The following is a 25,121-nucleotide window of genomic DNA, read 5'->3' as shown; positions in this document are numbered from 1 at the left end:
CACGTTCCCTGAGAACCCGGAAGTGCGAGGGAGAGGAGAGCCACGTGGGTGGAGCTGGATCGCAGCTCGCATGGGGGAGTCTATCCCGCTGGCCGCCCCGGTCCCGGTGGAACAGGCGGTGCTGGAGACGTTCTTCTCTCACCTGGGTATCTTCTCTTACGACAAGGCCAAGGACAATGTGGACAAGGAGCGAGAAGCCAACAAGAGCGCGGGGGGCAGCTGGCTGTCGCTGCTGGCGGCCTTGGCCCACCTGGCCGCGGCCGAGAAGGTCTATCACAGCCTCACCTACCTGGGGCAAAAACTAGGTACCTCCGCCCCGCCCCCCGTGCCCTTTGAGGAGGAAGGAAAGGGGGTCTATTCCCCGATCGGCAGTGGCTTGGGTTCCCTGTCTCTGTCACTTCTGGCCTCAGGCTCAACTTGGCACTCCCAATTCTCCCACCGTTCCCTTCCTTCCCTCGGCTTCCACAAACCCCGCCCACTGGCCTCTGCTGCTGTTAGATTGGCCACCCGGGTGGATGCTCTTTGCAGGGCTGTGCCACAAACCGATGGGTGTATCCATTTTGCTCAGTGCATGGATTGGTGCCGTAAATGAGAAGTTAAGCAAACTGTATGTCTTCACTCTTCTGATCAGTGACACTGTGGCCAGAGGAGCAAAACTTGCCAACACAACCTAGTTATAATTAATGAACACTTTTATCCGGCCTCTTAAGGTTAAGGCCCCTGCGAGTTGCAGATGGAGTCCTACCCCCTCTTCCTAGGCTCTCAATAAATATTTAATGAATGAGGAAATGAATACTGGACAGGAAAGGCAAGAAATATGCCTAACACTAGCAAGAGGGGACTTACGGGGGAAATGGTAAACACTCTTACTCCGTCATAAATCTTGCCCCTGAAAATAAGATGCAAGAGCAACTGATTTTCACTACAGAAACAATTAGTATGAGTAGATCAGGAGGACATAAAATATGTGAAAGCCAAAGGCTATGCATACAAAATATTACGGCTTACAATTATCAGCAATAAATACTATAAATCCCAGAGCTTTCAAAGTTGTGTTAGTATTGTGGCCTATGTTTACACCCTTTCATTATCAGAAAGCACAGGGTTGGGTATGAGTGAAAAACACGTATATACAATGTAGAATAGAAAGGTAAAATTGAGTGCAGATTCCATTTTGATTGTTAACCCCTAGTTTCCTTACATTTCCTGAAAGTGGCCATGTACATACTGCTGTCAGTAAACACCCAAGGGGTAGGGCTTTCTCAGATCTTAACTTCTGCCTTAGCTGTTCAAGTAATGACTTGTTATTTAGTATGTTGACGTATTGGCAAAAACTGGTCAGATAGATTCACCTTCTGTGTTTTTTCCACCCCTTTTTACAGTGGTACTTCTCACAAATTTGCAGTTGATGTTGCAGTATTATTATTCCCCTTTCTACAGATTGGCAGATTGTTTGTGCTCACTGGTGTAGGTAGTTGACAGATCTCAAACTGGAATACCTGCTTTTGAAGTGTCAGATTGTGTTCTTATCCATGTGATTTATAAAAAATTGGCATATGTATTCTACTTTAAATCTACCTTGTATATACAGTTGACCCTTGAGCATTAGGGGCTTGAACTGCCTGGGTCCACTAATACACAGATTTTTTCCATAAATACAGTACAGTAAATGTATTTTCTCATCCTTTATGATTTTCTTAACATTGTCTCTTCTCTAGTTTATTATAATACATAATACTGTATATATATATATATATACAATATATGTACGTACAAATAGATGTACAAATATAACATACAAAATGTGTTAATCTGTTTATGTTATCAGTAAGGCCTCCAGTCAATAATAACCTATTAGTAATTAAGTTTTTGGGGAGTCAAAAGGTATACTTGGATTTTCGACTGTGTTGGGGGAGGTCAGCACCCCAACACCCTCCTCTGTCACCCCCAGCTCTGTTCAAAGGTCAACTGTATTTAGAAATGCAGAGGATTCTGGCTGTAAAATTGAAAGTGGGTAATTTTCTGGCAGTTTTCGTTATTTTTAGATTCCCCCACTTCATGAAGAATGGTAATTGACCCCAGTGCCATGATTCTTTTTAAAGCTCATGCATGAGAATTTGATAAAACCCATGGACTTGTATATGGAAAATATATGTGTAATACAATTTTGCATATAATCTGAGAGGGTTCAGTGGATTTCCTAAAGCCTATTTATGGACCCCAGCTTAAAAATCTGTTATTCTAGTTTAAGTTGTATATGTCTGGTTGGTTTTTGGTAAACAGAACTAGCTGCCTGTGTGTAAGAGCATGTGTGAGACCATCACTCTCCCTGACTTGGTTCTTTGCAATGGCCCTTATTATGTAAAGTGACTAGTTCTGCACGGACGCCCAGCTTGCATGCATGAACCTGATGGCTGCACCTTGAAACTGACCCAGGAGCAATTTACACTATGAAACGTGCCCTGGCATGGTTCAGACTCCCAGGTGATCTGTCACTTCTGAGTAAATGTTCTGAAAATGGCATGTTTAACCTCAATGCCTCATAACTTATACCCATGTGTAGTAATTGTAGGTTCCCGATTTAAAATTTTAACTTTGCAGATATCTTATGGTTTTTTGATACTGAGAGTGTTTGTGATAACGTGCTTACAATATGATTTTGTGATAATTCTGTTGACTCCATTTTCTTAAAACCTTGGGGGAAAATTTTTGTGTTGCCACTTAGACATTCCCATGTTTTTCAAATACTTTGCTAATTAGAATGTTTGTATGGTTTTCTTTAAAAAGCAAAACAAAAAGTTTTATGTGTATTTTTAAACATTTAAAACATGGTTCAAAAAAGTGAGTCTTTCTGACTTCACTCTCACGACTAGTGTTCATCAGAGACCTTAGCAGAGAATCCTGTTTATTCATGCACATGTCAGCAAACACTATAGGCAAAGGACAGGCCTGACAGGGAGCCTTCTGTTCCTGTATTGGCTCAGTTCTGAAAAACTTTGGGTGGAGTCCTTCCTTATCCTGGAGCTTTCTCTTTCCTTTGAGGGGAGAATATACCTGTTTGGGGATGGCTTAAAATATGCCATCTCAATGCCTTTGGAGGATTTTAGGTCATACTTTTCTCCCTTTGGTTTCATTACGAGAGGGTTTCCTCAACCTCTGGCTGTTGGAATTTAGCATGGTAGAAAATGCCTTAACTTGAGAACTGATGTTTACAAATTATCATTAACAAGAAGCTGTGGAACAAAATACTCAATTAGATATTTTACATACTCCTTTAATATATTTGTTATGTGAAATTTTATCATGTGAGATGGACCACTGAAATCTTGAGAAATAATGAGGATTCAATACATAGAGCCTTCTAGAAATAATTCAAAATAACTGTATTTTGTAAATTCAAAAAATTGAAAAGAGGAAGGTGTCTGATGTCTCTGATTCCTTGTTTCCCAGTATGAAGGAAGGCCCGTCCCCATTGGATATTCCTTACCAGGATAGCTGTTTAAAAGAAATGCATTGGTGGTCTCTCCCTTCCTTATAGTGTCCCTTGGTTTTACATATTAGTGATGGTGTTTATTGATAAGCTTTTCACAGTATTTTTGTATTTATGTGGTGTTTCCACTCCCTCAAATAAGGGTAATCTGACAAAGGAAGGTATCCCTTTTTCACCAAGGCCACGCTGTTTAACAGCGGAGGTGAGTACAGTTGAAATCACCTAACTATCTTTCAAATAGATGCTATTCTTTTTTACAGTACGTGAAGCTCCCAATTTACCACAGAGTTTTAGAAGCTCACTTAGATAGTGGTTACAGTTTTCTTATATCAGGTATGAATGGAAGGGAAGGGGATTATGGTTGTGGAATATGTGCTTTGCTCCAGGCACATTACATACCAAATGTTATTTCATTTTGTCTTCTTAGCAACTCTGTTACTAGCTGCGTGTTAAAAAACAACAACGAAGGCTCAGAGTGGCTAAGTCATTTGCACATCACACAGCTTATAAATTCGGAAGCTGAAAGTTGGAACTAAGTCAGACTTCCAGAACTTTTAGATTTTTTTTTTTAAAGATTTTGTTTTTAAGTAATCTGTACACCCTACATGGGACTTGGACTCACAATCCTGAGATCAAGAGTCACACGCTCCACTGACTGAGTCAGCCCAGGGATTTTGCTTGGTACTCTATTGCCTTCCTCAGCTAGGAGATTTTTTTCCTGAACTTGGACACAGAGGTCTATTTATTCCATACTGTCGCATCACAAAATCTGCCAAGTTAGACTGAATACAGGCAGGGAAGGAAGGTAAACCCTTCAGGGTACAGTCCTGTGTGGGATGTTAAGTACTGGGGTCAATCCACCTGTACCGCATAGTTTTTGCCGCTATTAGCAGGAGGAATGATTTGAATGCTAGTCAGTTTGTTTAGGCAGTATATTGAAGAAAACATTTTTTAAGTGTTAGTAGTTTATGGAGTAGTAGGAAGGTGACAAAACTTCTGGGTTTGCCCAGGGCTGACGGGGTTCCCAGGACATGGGACTAAGGGTTTTCCGAGAAGCCAGACCTTGAGTGCCAAGACTTGGAAAGTCATGGAAAAACTGGGACAAGGTGGTCACAGTAGTAGGAAGGGATGTAAGATTCATTTCTTGAAACATAAATGGGGCCCTAAACTAAAAACAGCATTGTGAGATGTTTCATTTATTAAGGGGATAGTTTACAAATCCCTTGATACATAATTTTCACTCCTAATTGATATGTTTAGAATAGTGATAAATTTCTTCATTAAACTATTTTGTGTGTATCAATAGAAAATGTAAACTGTCACCCATTTCTGAGGTTTTTATATGTTCCTGAGAATTAGTGTTTTAAACTTGCCCTATTTCTTTTCATTTTCCTAATGTCTTACCTGTGACCCTTTAGTGGGGTGCAGAATTGCTTAAGAAAACATCTATGAAGCTGAAGCTGGCTCTATAATTATTAGAAATAGAGCTCATCATGCATTAATACAGACGTAAGGAAATGCTGTCTGTGCCACTTGATTCTTTTTAACTATTGAAAAGGATGTATTTGGTCTTTTTTTTTTTTTTTTTCTGATTTGCTTTGGAACCCCTGAATTACACCAGCAGTTATTTATAATTGCTTCCTGCTCTTAATAATTCACAGCATGGTGCTTATTTTGTTATAACCTATAGTGTCAACCTTGTCAAGAGTACTAAAGATTTCAGGGCACCTGGCTGGCTCAGTGTGTGACTCTTGATCTCGGGGTCATGAGTTCAAGCCCCATGTTGGGCATAGAGATTTTTTTTTAATTTTTAATGTTTATTTACTTTTGAGACAGAGAGAGACAGAGCATGAGTGGGGTAGGGGGAGAGAGAGAAGGAGACACAGAATCTGAAGCAGGCTCCAGGCTCTGAGCTGTCAGCACAGAGCCCAATGCGGGGCTCGCACTCACGGACCATGAGATCATGACCCGAGCCAAAGTTGGACGGTCAACCGACTGAGCCACCCAGGCACCCCAGGCATAGAGATTATTTTAACAAAAGGACTAAAGGTTTTCTTTTTTTCCTCTGGGGCCCCAGTAGTCTGTGTTCTTGTGTAAGGGAGATACACATATGTGTATTTTCCATTTTCTGGTATGGCTTAAAAGCTAAGGCAAAGGAAAATGCAACTCTAATGCAGAAATAAAATTTCCTGATTTATCAGGAATAACAACAGTGTTTTCCGATCGGGTATTCTTTTTTGTTTTAAATATATTTATGTGGAAGGAGGGCTATTTAGATCCAGGTTGATGTCACTTACTAGGTCAATTATCCTCTGGAATAAATGTGAATCCTCATTGAACCGGGGTGGGGGAGAATCGGTACACGGGTAAGGAAATCATACACAGGTGCATTGCCACACTAATGAGTTGTACCAGGCATTCTTTCTTCTTCCTCGGTGAAATTACGAGTCGCAAAATATTTGAATTGGCGGCTGATGATAACTTACTGAGCTCAGCAGGCTCCACTCCTTTCCGTGTGGATGCTGGGAGAGCTTTTGCCCTGCTTTCTCTTCCTTACTTGTCATATGCTAATGTCTTTTGCCTACCAGGGGGCCAGTCCTTCTTCAGCAGGAAGGATTCCATCCGCACCATCTACACTTCCCTGCACAACGAGCTGAAGAAGGTGGCGACTGGCCGCGGTGCACTAGGTGGGACCGCCCCTCACGTGGAAGAACTGCTTTCCCACCTGTCAGAGCAGCTCTGCTTCTTCGTTCAGGCCCGGATGGAGATCGCAGACTTCTACGAGAAGATGTACACCCTCAGCCCGCAGAAGTTCCTCAATGCTGAAGAGCTCGTTGGCCTCTTGGACACCATCCTCAGGAAGTACAGCTCCAGGTGAGTGTAGGTGAGGAGGGAGGGAGGGACAGGCATGGCAGCGTCTCCCTCCCATCAGACGAGGTCTTTCCCCCACACTCGTGAAACCCCGTCGTTAAATAACCGTGAAGCGGAGAAGTAGTCGTTTTACAGTTTATACGTATTAATTAAGCACCAGGTGTACCTTAGGTGCCTTCTTTAGGCGTCATTAAACACCATGCCGGGTGGATACTTCTCCAAACAATGGCCAAAGACCAAGAGTGGAGAAATCCTTAAAAGACGTATTATAACTGATTTTGCTGCTTATAAAAGAGTTCACACGAGCGAATTGTGTATAAAATAATGTGACTTCTTAACAAACCATTATTCAAATAAATGTCCCTTTCAGAGTAATCACCTTGGTGAGTCATCCACTCATTCCTCCGATGTAACCATTACTTAGCATGTGTTGGAAACTCCTTTATAATTGCTTTCAGTGCCTGTGGCATAATTTTGGTTTTGTTTTTAACTTCCTTAGTGGACACAGGCATCTGTACTTTTGAGGAAGGCATACTTGAACTTTTTTGATAGTCAAAAAGCTATTTGTAGCCAACTTTTTTTTTTTTTTAAAGACATTGATCAGCTGGAAAACTGTCTTTGAAGGCAATTGCTACTTTAAAAAAAAAAAAAAAAAAATGAGCCTGGCTACATGTAATGTATTGCTCACTTCCTACCCAAAAAGCAATACCCAAGGAATTTGAGAAGCATTGTGTATTATTATTCAACTGTAGAAAGGAATGGAGTACTGATACATGCTACGACATGGATGAATCTTAAGTAATTATGCTATGTGAAAGAAACCAGTCACAAAAGATCACATAGTGTATTGCCCCAGAATAGGCAAAATCATAGACACAGAATGTAGCTTACAAATTTATAGACACAGAAAATGGTTATCAGGGGTCAGAGGGCAAGGTGAGAATGGGGAGTGACTGCTAATGGATATTGACTTCCCTTTTGGGGGGCCATGAGACTCTTCTAAAATTAGATAGTGGTGATGGTTGCACAACTCTGATTAAACCATTGAATCCTATACCTTAAAAGAGTGTATTTTGGGATGGCTGGGCAACTCAGTCGGTTAAGCATCCGACTTCAGATCAGGACATGATCTCACAGTTCGTGGGTTTGAGCCCCACATCGGGCTCTGTGCTGACAGCTTAGAGCCTGGAGCCTGCTTTGGATTCTGTGTCTCCCTGTCCCCCTGTCTTCCCTCACTTGTGCTCTTTCTCTGTCTCTTAAACATGAATAAATGTTAAAAAAAATTTTTAACAAATGTATTTTTGTATATGAATTAAATAGCAAAGCTATTATTAAAAAAACAAAACAAAAAACAATGATTTCATAGCATCATGAGTTTGAGCCCCATGTCAGCCATGCTGACAGTGTGGACCCTGCTTGGGATTCTCCCCCCCACCCCCCATCTCTCTCTCTCTCCCTCTCTGCCCCTCCCTGGCTCTCCCTCAAAATAAATAAATAAACTTAAAAAAAAAAACAAAACCATGCAATGAACACACAAATATCTTTTCCCTGGACTCATATTATTAAAACATCACCATGTTTGTTTTATATCTCTCTCTATAAAATTTTATTTACCATCCCCCCCCCCCCCCGCATTGTTTGGAAGTTATATCATCGTGACACTTTAACCCCAAATACTCAGATTGTATTTTCTGAGAACTATACAAAACTGTAGCATAGTTTTCTCAGGAAATTCAGCACTGATTTTCTACCATCTGCAATAAATAGTCCATATTCAGATCTCTCCAATTGTCTCCAAAATGTCTTCTAGTTATTTTTTATCGTCATGTATTTTCTGTTTTTTGACATTTAAAATTTTTGTTTTATTTTTAGTAGGCAATACTTAATATGGCTCAAAATTTATAAAGTACAAAAGAATACATAGTGAAATGTGCCCCTGTCCTTCATCTAATTCTTTTCCTAAAAGGCAATGAATGCTGTCAACAAGTTCTTCCTACCCTTCTAGAGAGATAGTCCATGCATATAAAAATACACATTTTCTTTTTTTAAACAAATTTTACATGTTAACAAATTTTCTGTTTGGAAATACTTTATTTCTTCCTAAAACCTGATTTGTACTTTTTTAAATAAAATAGTTTTTTGAAATCCAAAAACAAAAGTACAGTTGGAGATAATGATTCTCAAGGGGAAGAGATCTCACGCGGTGATTCCCAAATGCTAATGTGAAAGTGGTTTGCTGAACCATTTGGGAAGTTTAAGAAAACAAACCATACCTGGGCCTCCCCACTACTTACCCCAAGAAGGTAAGATTTAATGATTTTGGACTCGTTGCCCAGAAACCTATGTTTTAAAAGTTCCCTGTGATACTGAAAATAGTCTACATGAAAAAATTGTTTGGATAAACCAGAGAAAGTTGCCAACACTGGGATATACTAGTACTGAACCTTAACAGAGTGTGTGTGTGTGTGTGTGTGTGTGTGTGTGTGTCTGTCTGTCTCCTAGGAGTGGTTATTACGTCTGTCTCCTAGGAGTGGTTATTACTATTTACCTATTTTCATTTTTATTTTATTAGATTTGTGATCTATCATCTTTTCAAAAAGTATTTATTTATTTATTTATTTATTTAGAGAGGTGGGGGGAAGGGGCAGAGAGAGAGGGAGGGAGAGAGAGAATCCTAAGCTGGCTCTGCGCTGTCAGCACAGAGCCCGATGTGGGGCTCAAACTCACCAACCATGAGATCGTGACTAGAGCCCAAATCAAGAGTTGGAGAGGACTCAACTGACCGAGCCACCCAGGTGCCCCAAGATTTGTGCTCTTTGAACCTTCTTTGAAACATTCCACTTCCCAGAGCTTTGAGAATTTCTTCCATCTCCTGCAAAAGTCCAGCTTTCATTCTTGAAGCTCTTAGGGCAGTACTTGGCTGTACCCCTCATCTTTCTGAGTGGACACGGATGGAATCTGATGGATCTGGGTTGCAGTGTCACTTAGGGTCAAGGTGTTTTCATCCACAGTCTCCATCTTCCATCCGTGCTGCCTTTATCTAATTAGTAGGGAGTTATTGATTATAGATACATCCTAGCCTGAAAATTATCTCATTTAGAAGCCTTGGGTTACGTTTGAACAACATAAATTCCTTGGTTAAGAAATTCCGCAAAGTTGAAATTCTTTATAATATGGTGATTTGGGGAGGGAAGTAGAATTATTCTAGGTATAAGTTTAGCATGCTTTGCCCTTTGCCAGGATAATATCCGTTTTTCTGTAGACCTTTTGATTTGGCATCTGTGCCACACAAAACACATTTCTTTCATGGTTCCATTGTTCTAGAGAAATAATTCATGTTTTGGTGTTCTGTTGTATTGAAAGAGTTAATCCTTTTCCCAAAAGACCCAGTTTATCTTTCAGGGAATGTTTATTTGTCCCAATATATCTGATTCATGTCAGAACGCTTATAAAATATTGTGTGAATCTTTTATCTTTCCAATGATGAAATGCTTTTGTATTAAAAAATTAACAAGCATGATGTATATCACAGAGTCTAAACCTCTGGCCCTGATTTGAGATGCAGATCCTGTGTGAGTTATTGCAAGGTCCAGTCTACTTTCAGAGACAAATGAGAAGGATATTTTGTTTCTTTTCTTTGGAAGTCGGTTGTGTTCAGAGTAGAAAAGTGTTAAAGGTTTCCTTTTTTGGTGAACTTATTACAGTATTAAGCAAGTGTAAATTATTCCTTCAGCATCACAGTCAGTTATGCTGCTGCATTTCAAGTTGAATAATTAACATGAATCATATGAGTTTTTATTTGTGTGCCCTTTAGAAGGAAAAATATGAATTTAGCTCATGCAGGATCAGGATGTCTACTGATGAAGTTTTGGGGTGGTAATGTGGGTTCATGGGGTCCGGAGCCAATGACCCAGAAAGAATTCTTGAAGATGTCTTTGATGCAAAAGATGATGTTATTAAAGCATGTGGAGAGGACCCATGGGCAGGAAGAGCTTCATTGGGATGGTGACGGGTAACTCGTTATACACCCTCAGGTTGGGCGGGGGTCAGGGATAGAGTATGTCTCTATGGAATTTTGGAAGCAAGGTTTCCAGGACCTTGAGGGGCTAGCTGTTGCTAGGGAAATGCCATTTATTACTATTTAATAAAACCTCAGTCATGACACCCTTTAGATGTATATCGGGACCATAAGCTTAGAGTATGATTGCCAGCATATATCTTGAGGCAGTTGAGATAAAGGAAGTTGACTTACAGGATCCTCGAGGTTGGGATAATGTTAAACTAAGGTTCTCTTTTGCCCCCAGCACAGTGTCATCCTTGAGGCAGCGAGCTCCTAAAGGGAGGTCACTCTGCTGGTCTCAAGGACTTGTCAATGGACCAGAGGCAGTAAGGGAATTTAACTTTTCATTTGCCTTAGTTTCCCACATCACCATGGCAAGAACTTCAACCCCTTTCCTTTGTTCTTGGACAGCCAGGAGTGTCTGGGGAATATCATACATATTCCACCCTGGGGTGGGGGGTGGGGGCAGTGTGTGTCAGCCTATATTTTGCCCTCAGCTTGCCCCAAGCTTCCTCATCACTACTATTCCTTGAATACTTTTGAGGCGAGGTAGAACTTGTTTTGTTTTTTTCCCAAGGAAGCATCAGTGGAATACTTTTGGATTCTGTGGAATTCATTTTGAATTTACTTACCTGTGTTATACAGTGTGCATAAAAGAAGATTCTGGCTAATTTTTCTGTTTCATAGTTAAAATAAAACTAGAAGATAGGTTATAACTGCAAAATATTTACTCTCCTAAATCAAGAGTATAATTTTAAGAAGTAATTCTTTGAAAGAAGTAAGCAATTATTTATGCATTCTAGACTGCTTAAAAAAAAAATCCCTCCTGTGGCAGTAGTAATATATCATTAAGTGACTTACATCCTTTAATTATGATTTTACAGTTAGATTTTAAGGAACTTTTTTTTTTTGAAGAGTTTCCTTTTAAGTAACCTCTACACACAACATGGGGCTCGAACTCATAACCCCAAGATCAAGAGTCACATACTCTACCAACAGAACCAGCCAGGTGCCCCAGAGAACATTTTTTTTAATTGAATTACATAAAATTTTTGTTTACATTTTAGGGAGCACATTTTTTTTATCTGAATGCTTCAGATGACAGGATTCTCACCAAGGGCAGAACTGTGATTTATTTAGGCCTTGCACCCTTTTTCCTTCAAAAAAAGATTCGTGATGATAAGTGAAATTAACTGTTGGTTGTGTGTGTATCATTCAACAAGCTGACTTTTCACTCACTGCAAATTTCATTAACAGAACCACAGTGCAGTTTCTGTGGGACACATTCTACCCTAGGCATTCAACATGCCTTGGTTTTAACAGTGAGGACTACTGGCCTTCTGTGATCTTGCCCCAGTCTCTCTTTTCAAATTCATATATGTCCCATCAAATGCCTTAAATTGTCCCCAAACTTTTAATAAAAAGGAAGAAGCTTCAACGAGAATTCTTTGAGGATTTTAAGCAGAAGCCAAAAAACATTCCGTAATCTAATGTAGTCCTGATAAGTATTTGCTGTTTCCTACCCTGGTCCCTTATTTGTTTTGCCTGGAATGTCCTTGAACTCCGAGGGGAAGAACATATCGGTTCCTTCTACCCTTCTAAATTCTCAGCAGGGGGCCCTTTACAAAAGACAAATTAACATGAGGAAAACATACCAGTGTATTTAATGTAAGTTTTACGTGGCAGGGAGCCTTCATAAAATAACGAAGACCCAAGGAAGCTGTGAAACCTGTGTTTTCATGGTACATTTTGTTATAAAACAAGATTCAGCTGAGTACATTTGAAGATGTAAGAGTTGTTGGGAGATGTGCTAGGACAAAAAAGGGAAGGAGCCAAGAATAGAAGGCTGGGGCAACCAGCAAGGCCTGTTCTTTCAGATTCCTCTCTGTGTCCCTGGTCTTTGGAGGAAAGGGTGCTCCTTTGCTTAGGGTAGGGGGAGGGCACCTCTCACTTGAGGGTTTTATGACCTGCTTCAGGGGAGGGTCAGAAGTCTTTCCTGCACATATTCCTCAAATTTATTCAGCTTAAAATAGTATACCAAGATGCCATATCTTGGGATAGTATGTTCTGAACCCTGTCATACTGCATCATGTATCAGTTGCTATTGCCACAATCATTCTGTATAACAGACCATCCTAAAATTCACACTTACAGGCTTGTGAGTCTACTGGAAGTTGGCCCGACAGGCCCGGCTTAGCAGGGTGGCTCTGCTTAACACTGTTGGTCTCACTGGGCTTGCCTTATTACTGTCAGCTTTGGGCTTAGTCTGCTCCACATGTACGCATTCATTCTGAGCCCGAGGTTAGCGGGGAGGCAGCTACACGGTGGCTATGGCCCAAGTGCAAAAGAACAAGCCCAGCCAAGCTCATTTGAAGCCTTTGCTTGCATCACATCTGTTAACACGTGTTTCCTTTGACCAAAGCAAGTCACGTGGCCCAGGCCATAGTCCAGGGATGGGAAAGTGCACTCTGCCTCTGGCGGGAAGACTTGCAGAGGGTGTGGAATCGGAGGCGATTAAGAATGGGGCCAGAGGGGCACTTGGGTGGCTCAGTCGGTTGAGCATCTGACTCTTGGTTTGGGCTCAGGTCGTGATCTCATGGTTTGTGAGTTTGACCCCATATGGAGCTCCACGCTGACAATGCAGAGCCTGGAATTCTCTCTCTCTCTCTCCTTCTCGCTCTAAAAAACTTTAAATAAATAAATAAATAAATAAATAAATAAATAAATAAATAAATAAATAAATAAAAGAATGGGGCCAGAAATGAAAGCCCTCACCTTTAACTGGCTAAATCCTACCTGCTCTTTAAGCTTCATGGCTCAATTCAAATTCTGTCTCCCTTATGGGCTGCATAATCTTTCAACCAAAAGAAATTGCTTTTTCTAAAATCTCATTTTATTTTGTATCTCTCATAAGAGATGTATTACTTCCTACTTGTATCGATTTATAAGTACCTCCTTCTACCATGGAAAGTCCTATAAGGCAGACTTTTGGCTAATGCATCTTGATATCTTCAATGTATTTGTATCTAAAAACTAGTAGAAGTTGTTTTTTTTTTTAATTTTTTGTTTAATTTGAGATAGAACGCAGTGGTGGGGAGGAACAGAGGGAGACAGAGAGACAGAGAGAGAGAGAGAGAGAGAGAGAGAATCTTAAGCAAGCTTCGTGCTCAGTGCAGAGCCTGGTGCAGGACTCAATCTTACAACTATGAAATCATGACCTGAGGCGAACTCAAGAGTTGGATGCTCAACTAACTGAGCCACCCAGGAGCCCCACTAGTAAAAGTTTTAAATGAGAAGAAACTATAGATTTTTGTTCATTATGGTAAAATATACATACTTTAAAATTTACCATTTTTTTTAAATTAAAAAAATTTTTTTAATATTTATTTTTGAGAGAGAGGGAGAGGAAGTGTGAGAGGGGGGGCGCAGAGAGAGGGAGACACAGAATCTGAAGCAGGCTCCAGGCTCTGAGCTGTCAACACAGAGCCTGACGTGGGGTTCAAACCCACAAACCATGAGATCACGACCCAAGCCAAAGACGCTTAACTGACTGAGCCACGCAGGTGCCCTTGAAATTTACCATTTTAAAATGTATGTAGGTCTGGGCATTCAGTACGTTCACACTGTGCTACAGATTGTTTTTAATCATTTTCATCTGACTCCTCACATGCATGGGACTTGCATACTTCTTTTGGAAGGAATTCCTTGATGTGGATTTGTGAAGGAGAGAGTTCTCTCTTACCCGCTTTCTCTCTGTCCCCACTCCCTTTCTCTCTCTCTTTTTTGGCTTTTTTTAGAGCAGATGTTCTTTGCAAATAGTTGTCAATTTATTCTGTATTCAGACTCTTCCAACCTCGCTGCCATAGCTGAGGTATATATTTTGGATTACAACAATTTAACAGATCCCCCTATAGTGTGAGTTGTAAATAGGCATGAGGCACAGAACAAGAATGGAAATGGGGAAATGATACATCATAATGCTAATCTCAAAGTCTTGGCAGAATAACATTAACATGAATTTTTGGCTCTTCTTTAGGATGAAAAACAGCTTCGAAATTCACATTCATCCTAATAAATGTTGAACATATAAACAGTTTTAGTTTATGTTTGTGGAAGAGCTTGTTCAGAATTCTTTCTGAAGATTAGTACAGAAAATTCATGTTCTTTCAGAGAGAACGTTGGATATAAATGATGATTTCCAATGAGGCAGAAAAATGGAGTATTGTTATTTGTGGTAGAATTTTCTTCAATCTCATACCGTTTTCCTATTATTGACAGTCTTTACTATGTTCTGAGTTCCTTGGCAAATTTTCTCGATACCCATGATTATAGAATCTTGTGATGTTTTATGGTCATTAAGTGTCAAAGGGCCTAAAGGCTAAGGTGGTAGGAACATTTCTTACACTTCAAAGGTTTTGAGAAGTGCTATAGTGGGGTTGTGTGTGTGCATGTGTATTAGACTTTCTTAATGTTTACTTCAAGCATGTAATTTTGGAGAGTGCAAATTAGTTAATTAATTATTAATTAAGTATATGAGCTGGGGATTTGAAATCTGGTTTATCTCTCTAATTCCCCTTCCTTCCCCCCCCCCCCCCCCCGCTTTTTTAAGTTTATTTATTTCTTTCGAGAGAGAGCACAAGCTGGGAAGGGGCAGAGAGACAGAATCCCACGCAGGCTCCACACTGTCAGCGCAGAGCCTGACATGTGGCTTGAACCCACGGACTGCAAGATCATGACCTGAGTGAGCTAAGATCAACAGTTGGATGCTTAACTGACTAAGCCACCCAGGCACCCCATCTTTCTGATTCTTTGAATGTATTATTAGACTAAAACCTTCCACTACCCATGTTTTAGCTTCCTTCTCTTGAAGGATATTGAAGGGAAAATACTGGCGATAGGAAAAAAAAAAATAATGTGTGGTCATGTGAATAACTACATCCTACTTATCACATCAGTTTCTATCTTAAAATATCCAACCTAATATGGACTCTCTAATTAATTTTTAATAATCCCTCTAATTAATGTTTAAATGGATTTTTTAAAACTCTAGGTCTATTTGTGATGATTTTTTTCCTTCACTTTTTAATTGATAACCAGCATTTTCCTCTTCAACGGGGGCCAAGAGAGCCATATGAGAAGCCTCTGCCTTGTTGACAGTGAAGCAATTAACTTATGTGGGTTCAGGCCTGTAAATCATCTCCCATGGTGCCTGGGGCATAGGATATGCTCAGTAAATGCTAGATCTTGCCCACATATTTGAAATCAGGGTCACTTGCAGTTGCTTTGGATCTTTAGGAAGAGTATAAGGGCTTGGCGTTGGCTCCTGGAGAAGGAGAGAGCATCAGGCCAGAGAGACACTAATCACCCCCTGGGCATGTTTCAGAAGAAGGCTGAGGAAGAAAGCTCTACATGGTCCATACAGAGAGGACCTTCCTTGCCATTGTTACAGAATTTTATTTAGATCACAAACAACAGAATCAATGAGGCAGAAAGTAAGATGAAAATCTTCACATAGTTGGTTTACCATGTTTACTGAATCTCTGCTCTGTGCCACATGTTTTAGAGGTAAAGGAGTGTAGGAAGTAGGCAGTATTGACTTGTCCTCAGGGAGGAGCTCAAAGCAAAGGTGACCATGTGTCCCAGTTTGCCTGGCAAATTATGCAACGAAGCTACTAACGTGGAAGACAGGTATTAAGAAACAAGAAGAGTAAATTGGCTGACTAGTGTGGACGTGAATGGAGAAGACCTTTCCGAGGAAATGACTCTGAATAGGAAACCTGAAGCATGAGAAATAGGTATTGATGGGAAAGGGTCATGTTCTCACTTGCCTCAGGCTCTTCACACTTCGCCTTTTCCCCCTGTTCCTGAAGGGGACATACTCCCACTCCTCTCCCCTCCCGCTGCACAATATTACTGTTAACAAAAAAATGTTTTACAAACAGCAGGTAGCAGTCCATGAGTCGTAAAGTTAATTTAGTGAGTAGTGATCCAATTTAAAACAAGTAAATATTGAAATATTAGATTTTTTTAAATTTAGCTACTACTTTGTTTTTAACTGTGACTAAAATATGAAGGAGGGGCGCCTGGGAGGCTCAGTCGGCTAAGCATCCGACTCTTGATTTTAGCTCAGGTCGTGATCTCATGGTTTGTGAGTTCGAACCCCATATTGAGCTCTGGGCTGACGGTGTGGAGCCTGCTTCGGATTCTCTGTCTCCCTCTCTCTCTGCCGCTCCCCTGCTCGTGCTCTCTCTCTCAAAAGTAAATAAACATTAAATATGAAGGAAATTTGGGGACTAGGATTGAATAAGAGCTTACCTTCTGGAGTTACTATGGAGTTCCCATAATACCTTGTGGAGTTACTATGCACATTAAGTAAGTTTATATGTGTTACGTACACATTTAAGATATGTTTTAGTGACTTTGTTTTTCTTTTTACCTGTGCTTCTTTAGGACTACATCCTGAAAAAGAGGATGCCTTGTTTTGATATTTATGTGAGTTATATAATTCCCAGAATGAATAAAATAGGTTAGGAAAGAAGTACAGCTAATTTCATTTCTTTGTATTTGAAAGGAAGGGAACCATGACTCTCATGTTCTGTTTAAATGTCAGGCTATTTCCACAGGAGGATATGATGCTGACATAACTCTGAGACGGTGAAGTTACGTCAGAACAACTTTTTAAATAAATCGGCATGCAGCCCTTCAACCTTTCCTTCCCCTGCCCCCAAACATAATGTTACTTGTCTGGCCACAGTGTGTTGTTTTGAGGGTAGAAAATGTCAATGTGGAGTAACATTTCCACTTATTTCTATTAATTTCCCTTCCCCTTTAGATTTCACCACCCCATCCTCAGTCCTTTGGAAAGCAGTTTCCAGCTGGAAGTCGACGTCCTGAGTCATCTCCTGAAGGCCCAGGCTCAGGTCTCCGAGTGGAAGTTCCTCCCGTCTCTGGTGAACTTGCACAGTGCTCACACCAAGCTGCAGACTTGGGGCCAGATCTTTGAAAAGCAGCGGGAGACCAAGAAACATCTGTTTGGAGGGCAGTCTCAGAAGGCCGTTCAGCCCCCACACCTTTTCCTTTGGCTGATGAAACTCAAAAACATGCTTCTTGCCAAGTTTAGCTTTTACTTTCACGAGGCATTGAGCCGACAAACGACTCCTTCAGAAATGAAAACGTTGACTGCAAAAGCCAACCCAGACTTCTTTGGGAAGATTTCCAGCTTCATCAGGAAGTATGATGCTGCCAATGTGTCCTTAATCTTTGACAACCGAGGTTCCGAGAGCTTTCAGGGTCACGGCTATCACCACCCCCATTCCTACAGAGAGGCCCCTAAGGGTGTGGACCAGTATCCAGCTGTGGTGTCTCTGCCCAGCGACAGGCCGGTCATGCACTGGCCCAATGTCATCATGATCATGACAGACCGCATGTCCGACCTGAACAGCTTGGAGAAAGTGGTCCACTTCTATGATGACAAAGTTCAGAGCACCTACTTCCTAACCCGCCCAGAACCTCACTTTACCATTGTTGTCATCTTTGAGTCAAAGAAATCTGAAAGAGACTCCCACTTTATTTCCTTCCTCAATGAGCTCTCACTTGCCCTTAAGAACCCCAAAGTTTTTGCAAGTCTGAAACCTGGCTCCAAAGGCTAGCAGGTGATTTGTGGGAAAGGTTTTCAAGACTGGAAATTGTGTTCTTACTTGCTCTGATGATCTACTGTGGTCTATGATTAGAGTTTCCATTTATTCATGCTTCTCCCAGAGCTAAATTAGAGACAGATCCTCCCTAATTGTGTCGCACACTTTATAAGCAATTAAGGCCAATTGAATTAAGTATCCAAAGAGTAATCTAGGAAGTGATCATGACTACTGTGTATAACCATGGTACAGCGAAGTACTTTCAGTACTTTCTCCTATTTTCCTGTATTTCACGTAGACTGAATATTTATTAGCCTTTGATTTTTCTTTCCACATGTTTTATATTGTTCTAAACTTTCTGTTTTAATGCAATTCCAAATGCTTTCTCCTTTCCCTTCCTTCCGGGATGAGTAATTGGGATAAGATATTAAATGGCCTTTTCAGAATCAAGGACTGTACGTTTTCTATCTCATAAATTAGCAAAGTTAACATAAAATTATTTTATGATTCTCATCAACAAATTAATATTTTGGATGCCAAAGCTAGTGTCTTGGTGAAAAATAGCCATCAGTTATTGAAATTAAAGGTGAACCAGAGTGGTCCCATAACATCAGGTGTTTAACAGTTCAGAAGATCTGTAGAAACTTTAATAGTCATGCGCTCTTTTTTGGGATGATCTACACACCTAACTGCATTTCTTCTTACCCTTGAAAAGTTTGAATTTTTCATTCTGTTTGAAAGTTAGCAGAAGCCATTATGTGGGGTTTCTTCATTCTTCAGTATATTATCTGCTTGGCTTTCTGTTTATCACCTTTCTGCTGAAAGGCATGTTCATGTTTGACTCCACTCTCTGCTTCCTCTTCGGCTGGAAAAGCATGTAGTCTTAGTTTTTCGTCCATTTTTAGACATTCATGCAACTCAGCCTGCTTTTATAATGTCAAAATGTTGGTCTTGATACCTTGTGCTTGCTAAAAATCAGTTGTGTGTGCCAAAGACCTCTTCATAGTTGAATAATCAGATGAGTACTTAAGCACATCAGAACTTGAGTTTCATGCCTGTCTCCTCCAAATTATTTTTAGAAGCGGTGATGTCTCTTAACACATGCTGCCTTCACACTTTCCTTCCGCAGGTGTTCCTGGGGTAGTAGATGGACCCCTAAAGGTATAATGGGCCGTGGAGGACTTCACTTCTAGGTTATTGATTACGAATAAAAATAAGCCACAAAGAGTAATTGAGTTGTTACTATCTGATAGTTCCTTCAAAACTTGTGTGTGACATAATCGGATCAGTCCTGTTTCTCACGATGGCACGGAGCCACGGTTTTACTGGGCCGCCACAGCAGGCAAGCTGGCAACATGGGCAGAGCCACTCCCAGTCTGTGCCAGGAGGCCAGCCCACCTTGGTTGGGACTACCTGGTGGAAGGACCTACTGGCCCATTTCCTTTCCTTTTCCTTTTCCTTTCCTTTCCTTCTCTTTTCTTTCTTTTCTTTTTTCTTCTCTTTTTTCTTTCTTTTCTTTTGCTTTTTTCAAAATAAAAGTCCTACGATTTATAAAAAGCCAGTTTGCTTTAAATAGAAAGCAGCGATTGACTCCTGCACTTTATTCACTCTGGTCATATAAAAATCCGAACAACACTGAACTTTTATAAAAAAACTGGAAAGAATTAGAACTAAAAATTCAAATCATTTTTCTTCCCTTTTGTATTTTTCCGGGAAAGTGAAAAATATTCCTTGGTGTTCACGTATTTTTTTTTTTTCTAGAAAACAATCACCATTAGCCTTAATGAAATGATCCCCATGTACCTAAAGAAATATGCTTCAGTGGAACTTGGAGAAGAGTGTAAATAAAACAGACAATATGATATTTAAATAACCAGTCCTTGCCTGGGAAATGTATATTTCCTATGTATTTGAAATGTATATTTATTTTTAAACATATTTTGGTTCAAGCCAAGAAACAAAGTGATTCTACTCTGAGACTTGTCCTCTTAAATCAGTAATGAGATGATCTGTAAAGTCTGTGTTTTGGTATAGGGAAGAGTAAATCCGCATATTCTCTGAGGACTGTTTACTTGGAAATTGTTTCTGGGGTGCCTGGGTGGCTCAGTTGGTTGAGAGTCTGACTTTGGCTCAGGTGGTGATCTCACAGTTCGTGAGATCCAGCCGCATGTCAGGCTCTGTGCTGACAGCTCAGAGCCTGGAGCCTGCTTCGGGTTCTGTGTCTCCCTCTCTCTCTGCCCCTCCCCCCTGCTCAAAAATAAACATTAAAAAAAAATTAAATTGTTTCTAAACCACAACTTGATCAGTTTTTATGCATAACCAGGAGTGTGGTCAACACTTACTGAGTTTGCCAACAAGCCCATCAAGGAGTGTTCATTTTTCGATGTTGTTTGGACACAGGGTGAACATTCACAGCTTTGTCCTCTTGGGTCCAACCTGGTATCTGACTATATCAGTTCAGGGTTTTAGGGAGTGTGTGAAAATACAGCCATTGCCCCTTATAAACAGCTTTGCTTACCTCGGTCTCATTTATCCATGGTCACCCGAGGTCTGGAAGCTGAAAGCCAATTCCTCCTCCTGACGAATCATCAGGAAGTCAGTAGCAGCCTACTGCTACCTCACAAAGCCTGTGTCATTCACCTCACTTTATCTCATGGCGTCAGTATCGTATCATCTCCCATCATCAGAGAAGGGTGAGGACAGCACAATCAGATTTTTAGAGACAGAGCCCACATTCACATAACTTGCATTACAGTACAATGTTATAACTGCTCTATTTTATTACTGGTGTTAATTTCTTACTGCGCCAACTTGTAAATTAAACTTTATCATAAGTATGTATGTATAGAGAAAACCATAGTATATACAGAGCTTGGTACTGTATACAGTTTCAGGTGTCTGTTGGGTGTCTTCAGCGTACTTCTTGCAGATAAGGGGGACTACTGCACAGCTTCTTAACTAAGGATTCAATACTCCCGATATTGCTTTGTATATTTCAACACATTGTAGAAAATTCACTTACAAGAAAGAAAACGGTTGGTAACTCACCACACTCCCGTAGAGTCACTCATATGATCTGTAAAATGCATCCACCTTTTGATCGAGCAGCAAACTTGGCTTTTGTTTTTTCTTTCTTTTTTTTGCTTGTCGGCCTCTGGGCTTACTTCCTTATCTGTAAAATGGGGATAAGAACATATGGGCTGCCTTTTTCAAAGGATATATAAGAATGGAATGACATCATGCATGTAAAAAAGGCTTTGGAGCTTACTTGGGTTTGAAAGCTGTATAAATAAAAGACGGACCATTCTTTCCTTAAACTCAGTACCTCTCCTGTTCTCGTGTTTCTCTTCAGATCTGTGGCATAAGTGTGCTTAGTCATTATGTCTGAACGGTACTTAAAGAACTCGCTTAGAAGAGGAGGCAGATAAATGCCTAACCAACTCACCCTCCCCTCTCTCCTTATTTTAGGGATAAGGTGGTTCTTTGTTTCCAAATTCTTATGCTTGGTTGATAGCATCATTCAGTTCTATATTCTTACTGATATTTTCGGGGGAGGAGGGGATCTAGGTGCTCTTTTAATTACCAAGAGAGGTGTGTTAAAATCTAACTGTGATTGTAGAGGTCTTCCTTTATTTCTGCAGCATTTTGCCTTTTGTATATTGAAGCCCTTATTAGGCCCATATACATTCACAATTTTTCTTTCTCACATATTGACCATTTATCAGTGTGAAGTTTCCTACTTTATCTCCATCACTACTCCTTGCTTTGAAGTACATTTTGCCTGATATTTTTATGACCCTTCCAGTTTGTTTCTGCTGACTGTTCATATGGTATGTCTTTTCCTATCCTCTCACTATTTGTATCTTTATTTTTAAAGTGTCTACAGTAAGAAATAAAGAGAGAATACTGATTACAAAGAGCAATAGCCAACTCTGTTCTGCAATCTGACAATCTCCACCTCTTGACTGAAGTGTTTAGTTTATTTCATACTTATGAAGCTTTTACAGTCAGGACTTTGCTGATGGTATCCTTAAGCTATCAGTGATCATGCTTTTCTATCTTTTTTTTTTCCTTTATGTTGGAAGTTAGATTAAGAGGTTTGATCAGATTTTTCTTTTTCCTTTCTCTTTCTTTCTCTCTTTCTTCTTTCCTTCTTTCTTTTTTTGTAGTGACTATTGTGTATTTTATTTGGAGGTAGCTAATATGTGGCATTACCTGGATCAATTATATCATTAGAGGTTACAAAACAGTGATATTCTAATTATGTCATTCCTTTTTCATGTGTTAGGTGGAATACTTCTATGAGAATAAACTTTACATCTATTTGGTTATATTAAAGAACAGTTCCTATAGGAAGGGCTTGATTCTTTTGCCAGTTTTTATCTTAATTTTTTTAAGATTTTATTTTATTCTGGTTTTCTTTTTCAAAGATTTTATTAAAGGTCTTTACAGAGCAAAATCCAAACTCCAGATGCAGCTGCCATGGAGACCCTGTTAACATTGTGGGTACTGGCTGAGGCATGGCAGGGAGCTCTGACTTCCCACCCTCCTGTCCCGAGATGGGGCTGCTGGGGAGTATCTCATATTTGGGTTCCACAATGCTCACATGATCTGGCAGGGGATTCTTACCACTTGGTCAGACTTACCACTTGGGTCTGACGGAAGCATGCTCTTCACTTTGACGCCCAGCACGCCCGGTCTGAGCAGCATATGGCACACAGCAGTGTCCATGTACTAGTTAACAGGGTCCTCACTGTGAGTCATCAGGCCATCCACAAACTTCATGGATTTAGCCCTCTGTCCTTGGAGTTTCCCAGACACCACAAGCTCACAGTCTTTGGCCCCACTCTCCATGATGAACCACAAGACACTATAGCAGGTCCTCTACACGGTGAGGCCTCCTAGGAGTTTATAACGTAGAGACTGCCTGGGCAATAGCACACAGACTTCCTGTGGCCACCTTTCCAGCATAAAGCTGTATGCTGCCCTCGGGGAAACCAAACCTCTGCTGAACTACAGGGATCAACTCTTGGATCTGCCAGCCTGTCTCACCCAGATCATTCCGTGCCCCGATAGCCAAGATACTGATTTCTGTCCTGGTTGGTGTAACTTGGACTTCAACCCTGGACGAGCCGCCTTTACCCAGCTCCTGAGTGAGAAACCCGTTCAGTTCAGCTTCGAAGACGCCATCAGCGATGAACTTCCTCTTCTCGGAAATTTGCTCTGCCATCTTGCTGCTGTGTACCTCTGAAAGGCAAGGCAAGATTTCATTTTTAAGTAATCTCTACACCCAACGTGGGGCCCGAACTCACAACCCCAAGATCAAGAGTCTCGTGTTCCACCGACTCAGCCAGCCAGGTGCCCCTCTTGCCACTTGTTCAAATAATGAGTTAGGGGCACCTGGCTGGCTGAGTCGGTGGAACACGAGACCCTTGATCTTGGGGTTGTGAGTTCGGGCCCCACGTTGGGTGTAGAGATTACTTAAAAAAATAAAATCTTAAAAAAAATAATGAGTTTGTTGTTTAGGGTCTTCTACAGACACTGGGGAGTTTTAAAAGAAATGTCTAAGAATTTACGAGGATTTCTGCCTTTTGCCTAATTTGAAACAAGGCAGCCATCTTTCCCCTTATCACAAGACACTTATGTAAATGTTATGATCTTCCTTTATTTCTTCCTCATGGTTAATTTTCTTATCTCTTAATTACCGTTGATGATTTGCCTCTGCTTTTTCCCTTCCTCCCTTAGTTTCTCCCTTAGTTTCTAATATCTTTCTCACTAATTCCACTTAGTCACTTTTTCCCATGCCTCAGGAAGCCAGGACATACCCCTGTGGTCTCTGACCCAGTTTTGAAAGCATTTGAAAGTATTAATTTCAGGTTTTTAAAAATGTATTAAATTTATTTATTTTTTTCATTTTTAAAGTTTATTTGAGAGAGAGAGAACATACAAGTGGGGGAAGGCCAGAGAGAGAGGGAGAGAGAGAGAATCCCAAGCAGGCTCCACACTGACAGCATTGATCCTGATGCAGGGCTCAAACCCACAAACCGTGAGATCATGACCTGAACCAAAGCCAAGAATCGGAAGCTCAACTGACTGAGCCACACAGGCACCCCTCAATTTTTTTTTAAGTGCATCCATTTATTTTGAGAGAGAACGAGCGAGTGAGAGAGAGCACAGAAAGGCAGAGAGAGGGGCAGAGAGAGAGAGGGGGCAGAGAGAGAATCCCAAGAAGGTTCCACACTGTCAGCTCAGAGCCCAACATGGGGCTCAATCTCACAAACCGTGAGGTCATGACCTGAACCAAAATCGAGTTGGATGCTTAACCGACTGAGCCACCCAGGTGCCCCTCATTTCGATTGTTTTTACAACTAGTTAGTCTTTTGTAGGCACTGAGGAAGGAGGGGAAATATTCAGTATTGATACTAATGGGTGACCGCAGTTAAGCCCAGCCATTTCATGAGCACAGGAGACATTTAGCCAACTACAGCCAAGGAGTGCCATATGTATCTAGTAGGCTGTTTGGCATTTTTTTCACTTTTGGTGTGACAGGATATGGCAGTGTGGACACCTCTTGACCCAGAGCCATCCTGGCCTCAGCCACTCCAGGCTAGGCCAGTGTTAGAGGAATCCCTAAAGAAGAATCAGAGGGCATGAATGGCTCCTTTCTGGTATTCAACTTTCATTCATTTAACAACCATTAAACATCAACTATGCTAAGGATGGGGATACAGCAGCCAGCCTTGACAAACACGGGGCCTGCTGGGCTTGTGCCAGTGGTGAGGTGAGCTGGCTGCAACGCCCCCTGCAGGCCAGGAGTTGAGAGCGCTTAAGCAGGGAGGCAGTGAAGTCTTCAAACTTGTTTTACTTGTGTACTTTTCTACCAATTTTGAAAAACCAGGATGCCTTAATGAATTTGTTTAAAAAATCTGAAATAATCATTACATGTAAATAGTCTCAAAAGATTCATTTTATTATGTATTGTAGCTGTTGACATTTCAAATGAAAATGTTAATTGTTCTTTTAAATGTATCCAGTGAAATCTTGCTACAACAGAGGCTTGATAGCT

The 25,121-nt window shown here is 40.7% G+C and overlaps 1 protein-coding gene and 1 pseudogene across 1 annotated transcript; one reads left to right on the top strand and one right to left on the bottom strand.

Annotated features, from left to right (window-relative positions):
• The first annotated feature begins 58 nt into the window (after positions 1 to 58).
• On the top strand, positions 59 to 21,376 carry KICS2 (KICSTOR subunit 2). Its single transcript, XM_027071343.2, has 3 exons — positions 59 to 305; positions 6,079 to 6,364; positions 17,254 to 21,376. The coding sequence occupies exons 1-3, from the start codon at positions 71 to 73 to the stop codon at positions 18,068 to 18,070; spliced, it is 1,338 nt and encodes a 445-aa protein (XP_026927144.1). The 5' UTR covers positions 59 to 70; the 3' UTR covers positions 18,071 to 21,376.
• A 122-nt stretch (positions 21,377 to 21,498) lies between these two features.
• On the bottom strand, positions 21,499 to 23,326 carry LOC106981334 (40S ribosomal protein S3-like; annotated as a pseudogene).
• Positions 23,327 to 25,121: the final 1,795 nt, after the last annotated feature.

The sequence above is a fragment of the Acinonyx jubatus genome, chromosome B4 (assembly GCF_027475565.1).
Source record: "Acinonyx jubatus isolate Ajub_Pintada_27869175 chromosome B4, VMU_Ajub_asm_v1.0, whole genome shotgun sequence".
Lineage (NCBI taxonomy): Eukaryota > Metazoa > Chordata > Mammalia > Carnivora > Felidae > Acinonyx > Acinonyx jubatus.
Note: the sequence above shows the minus strand (reverse complement) of the source record. Positions and strands in the feature narration are given on the sequence as shown.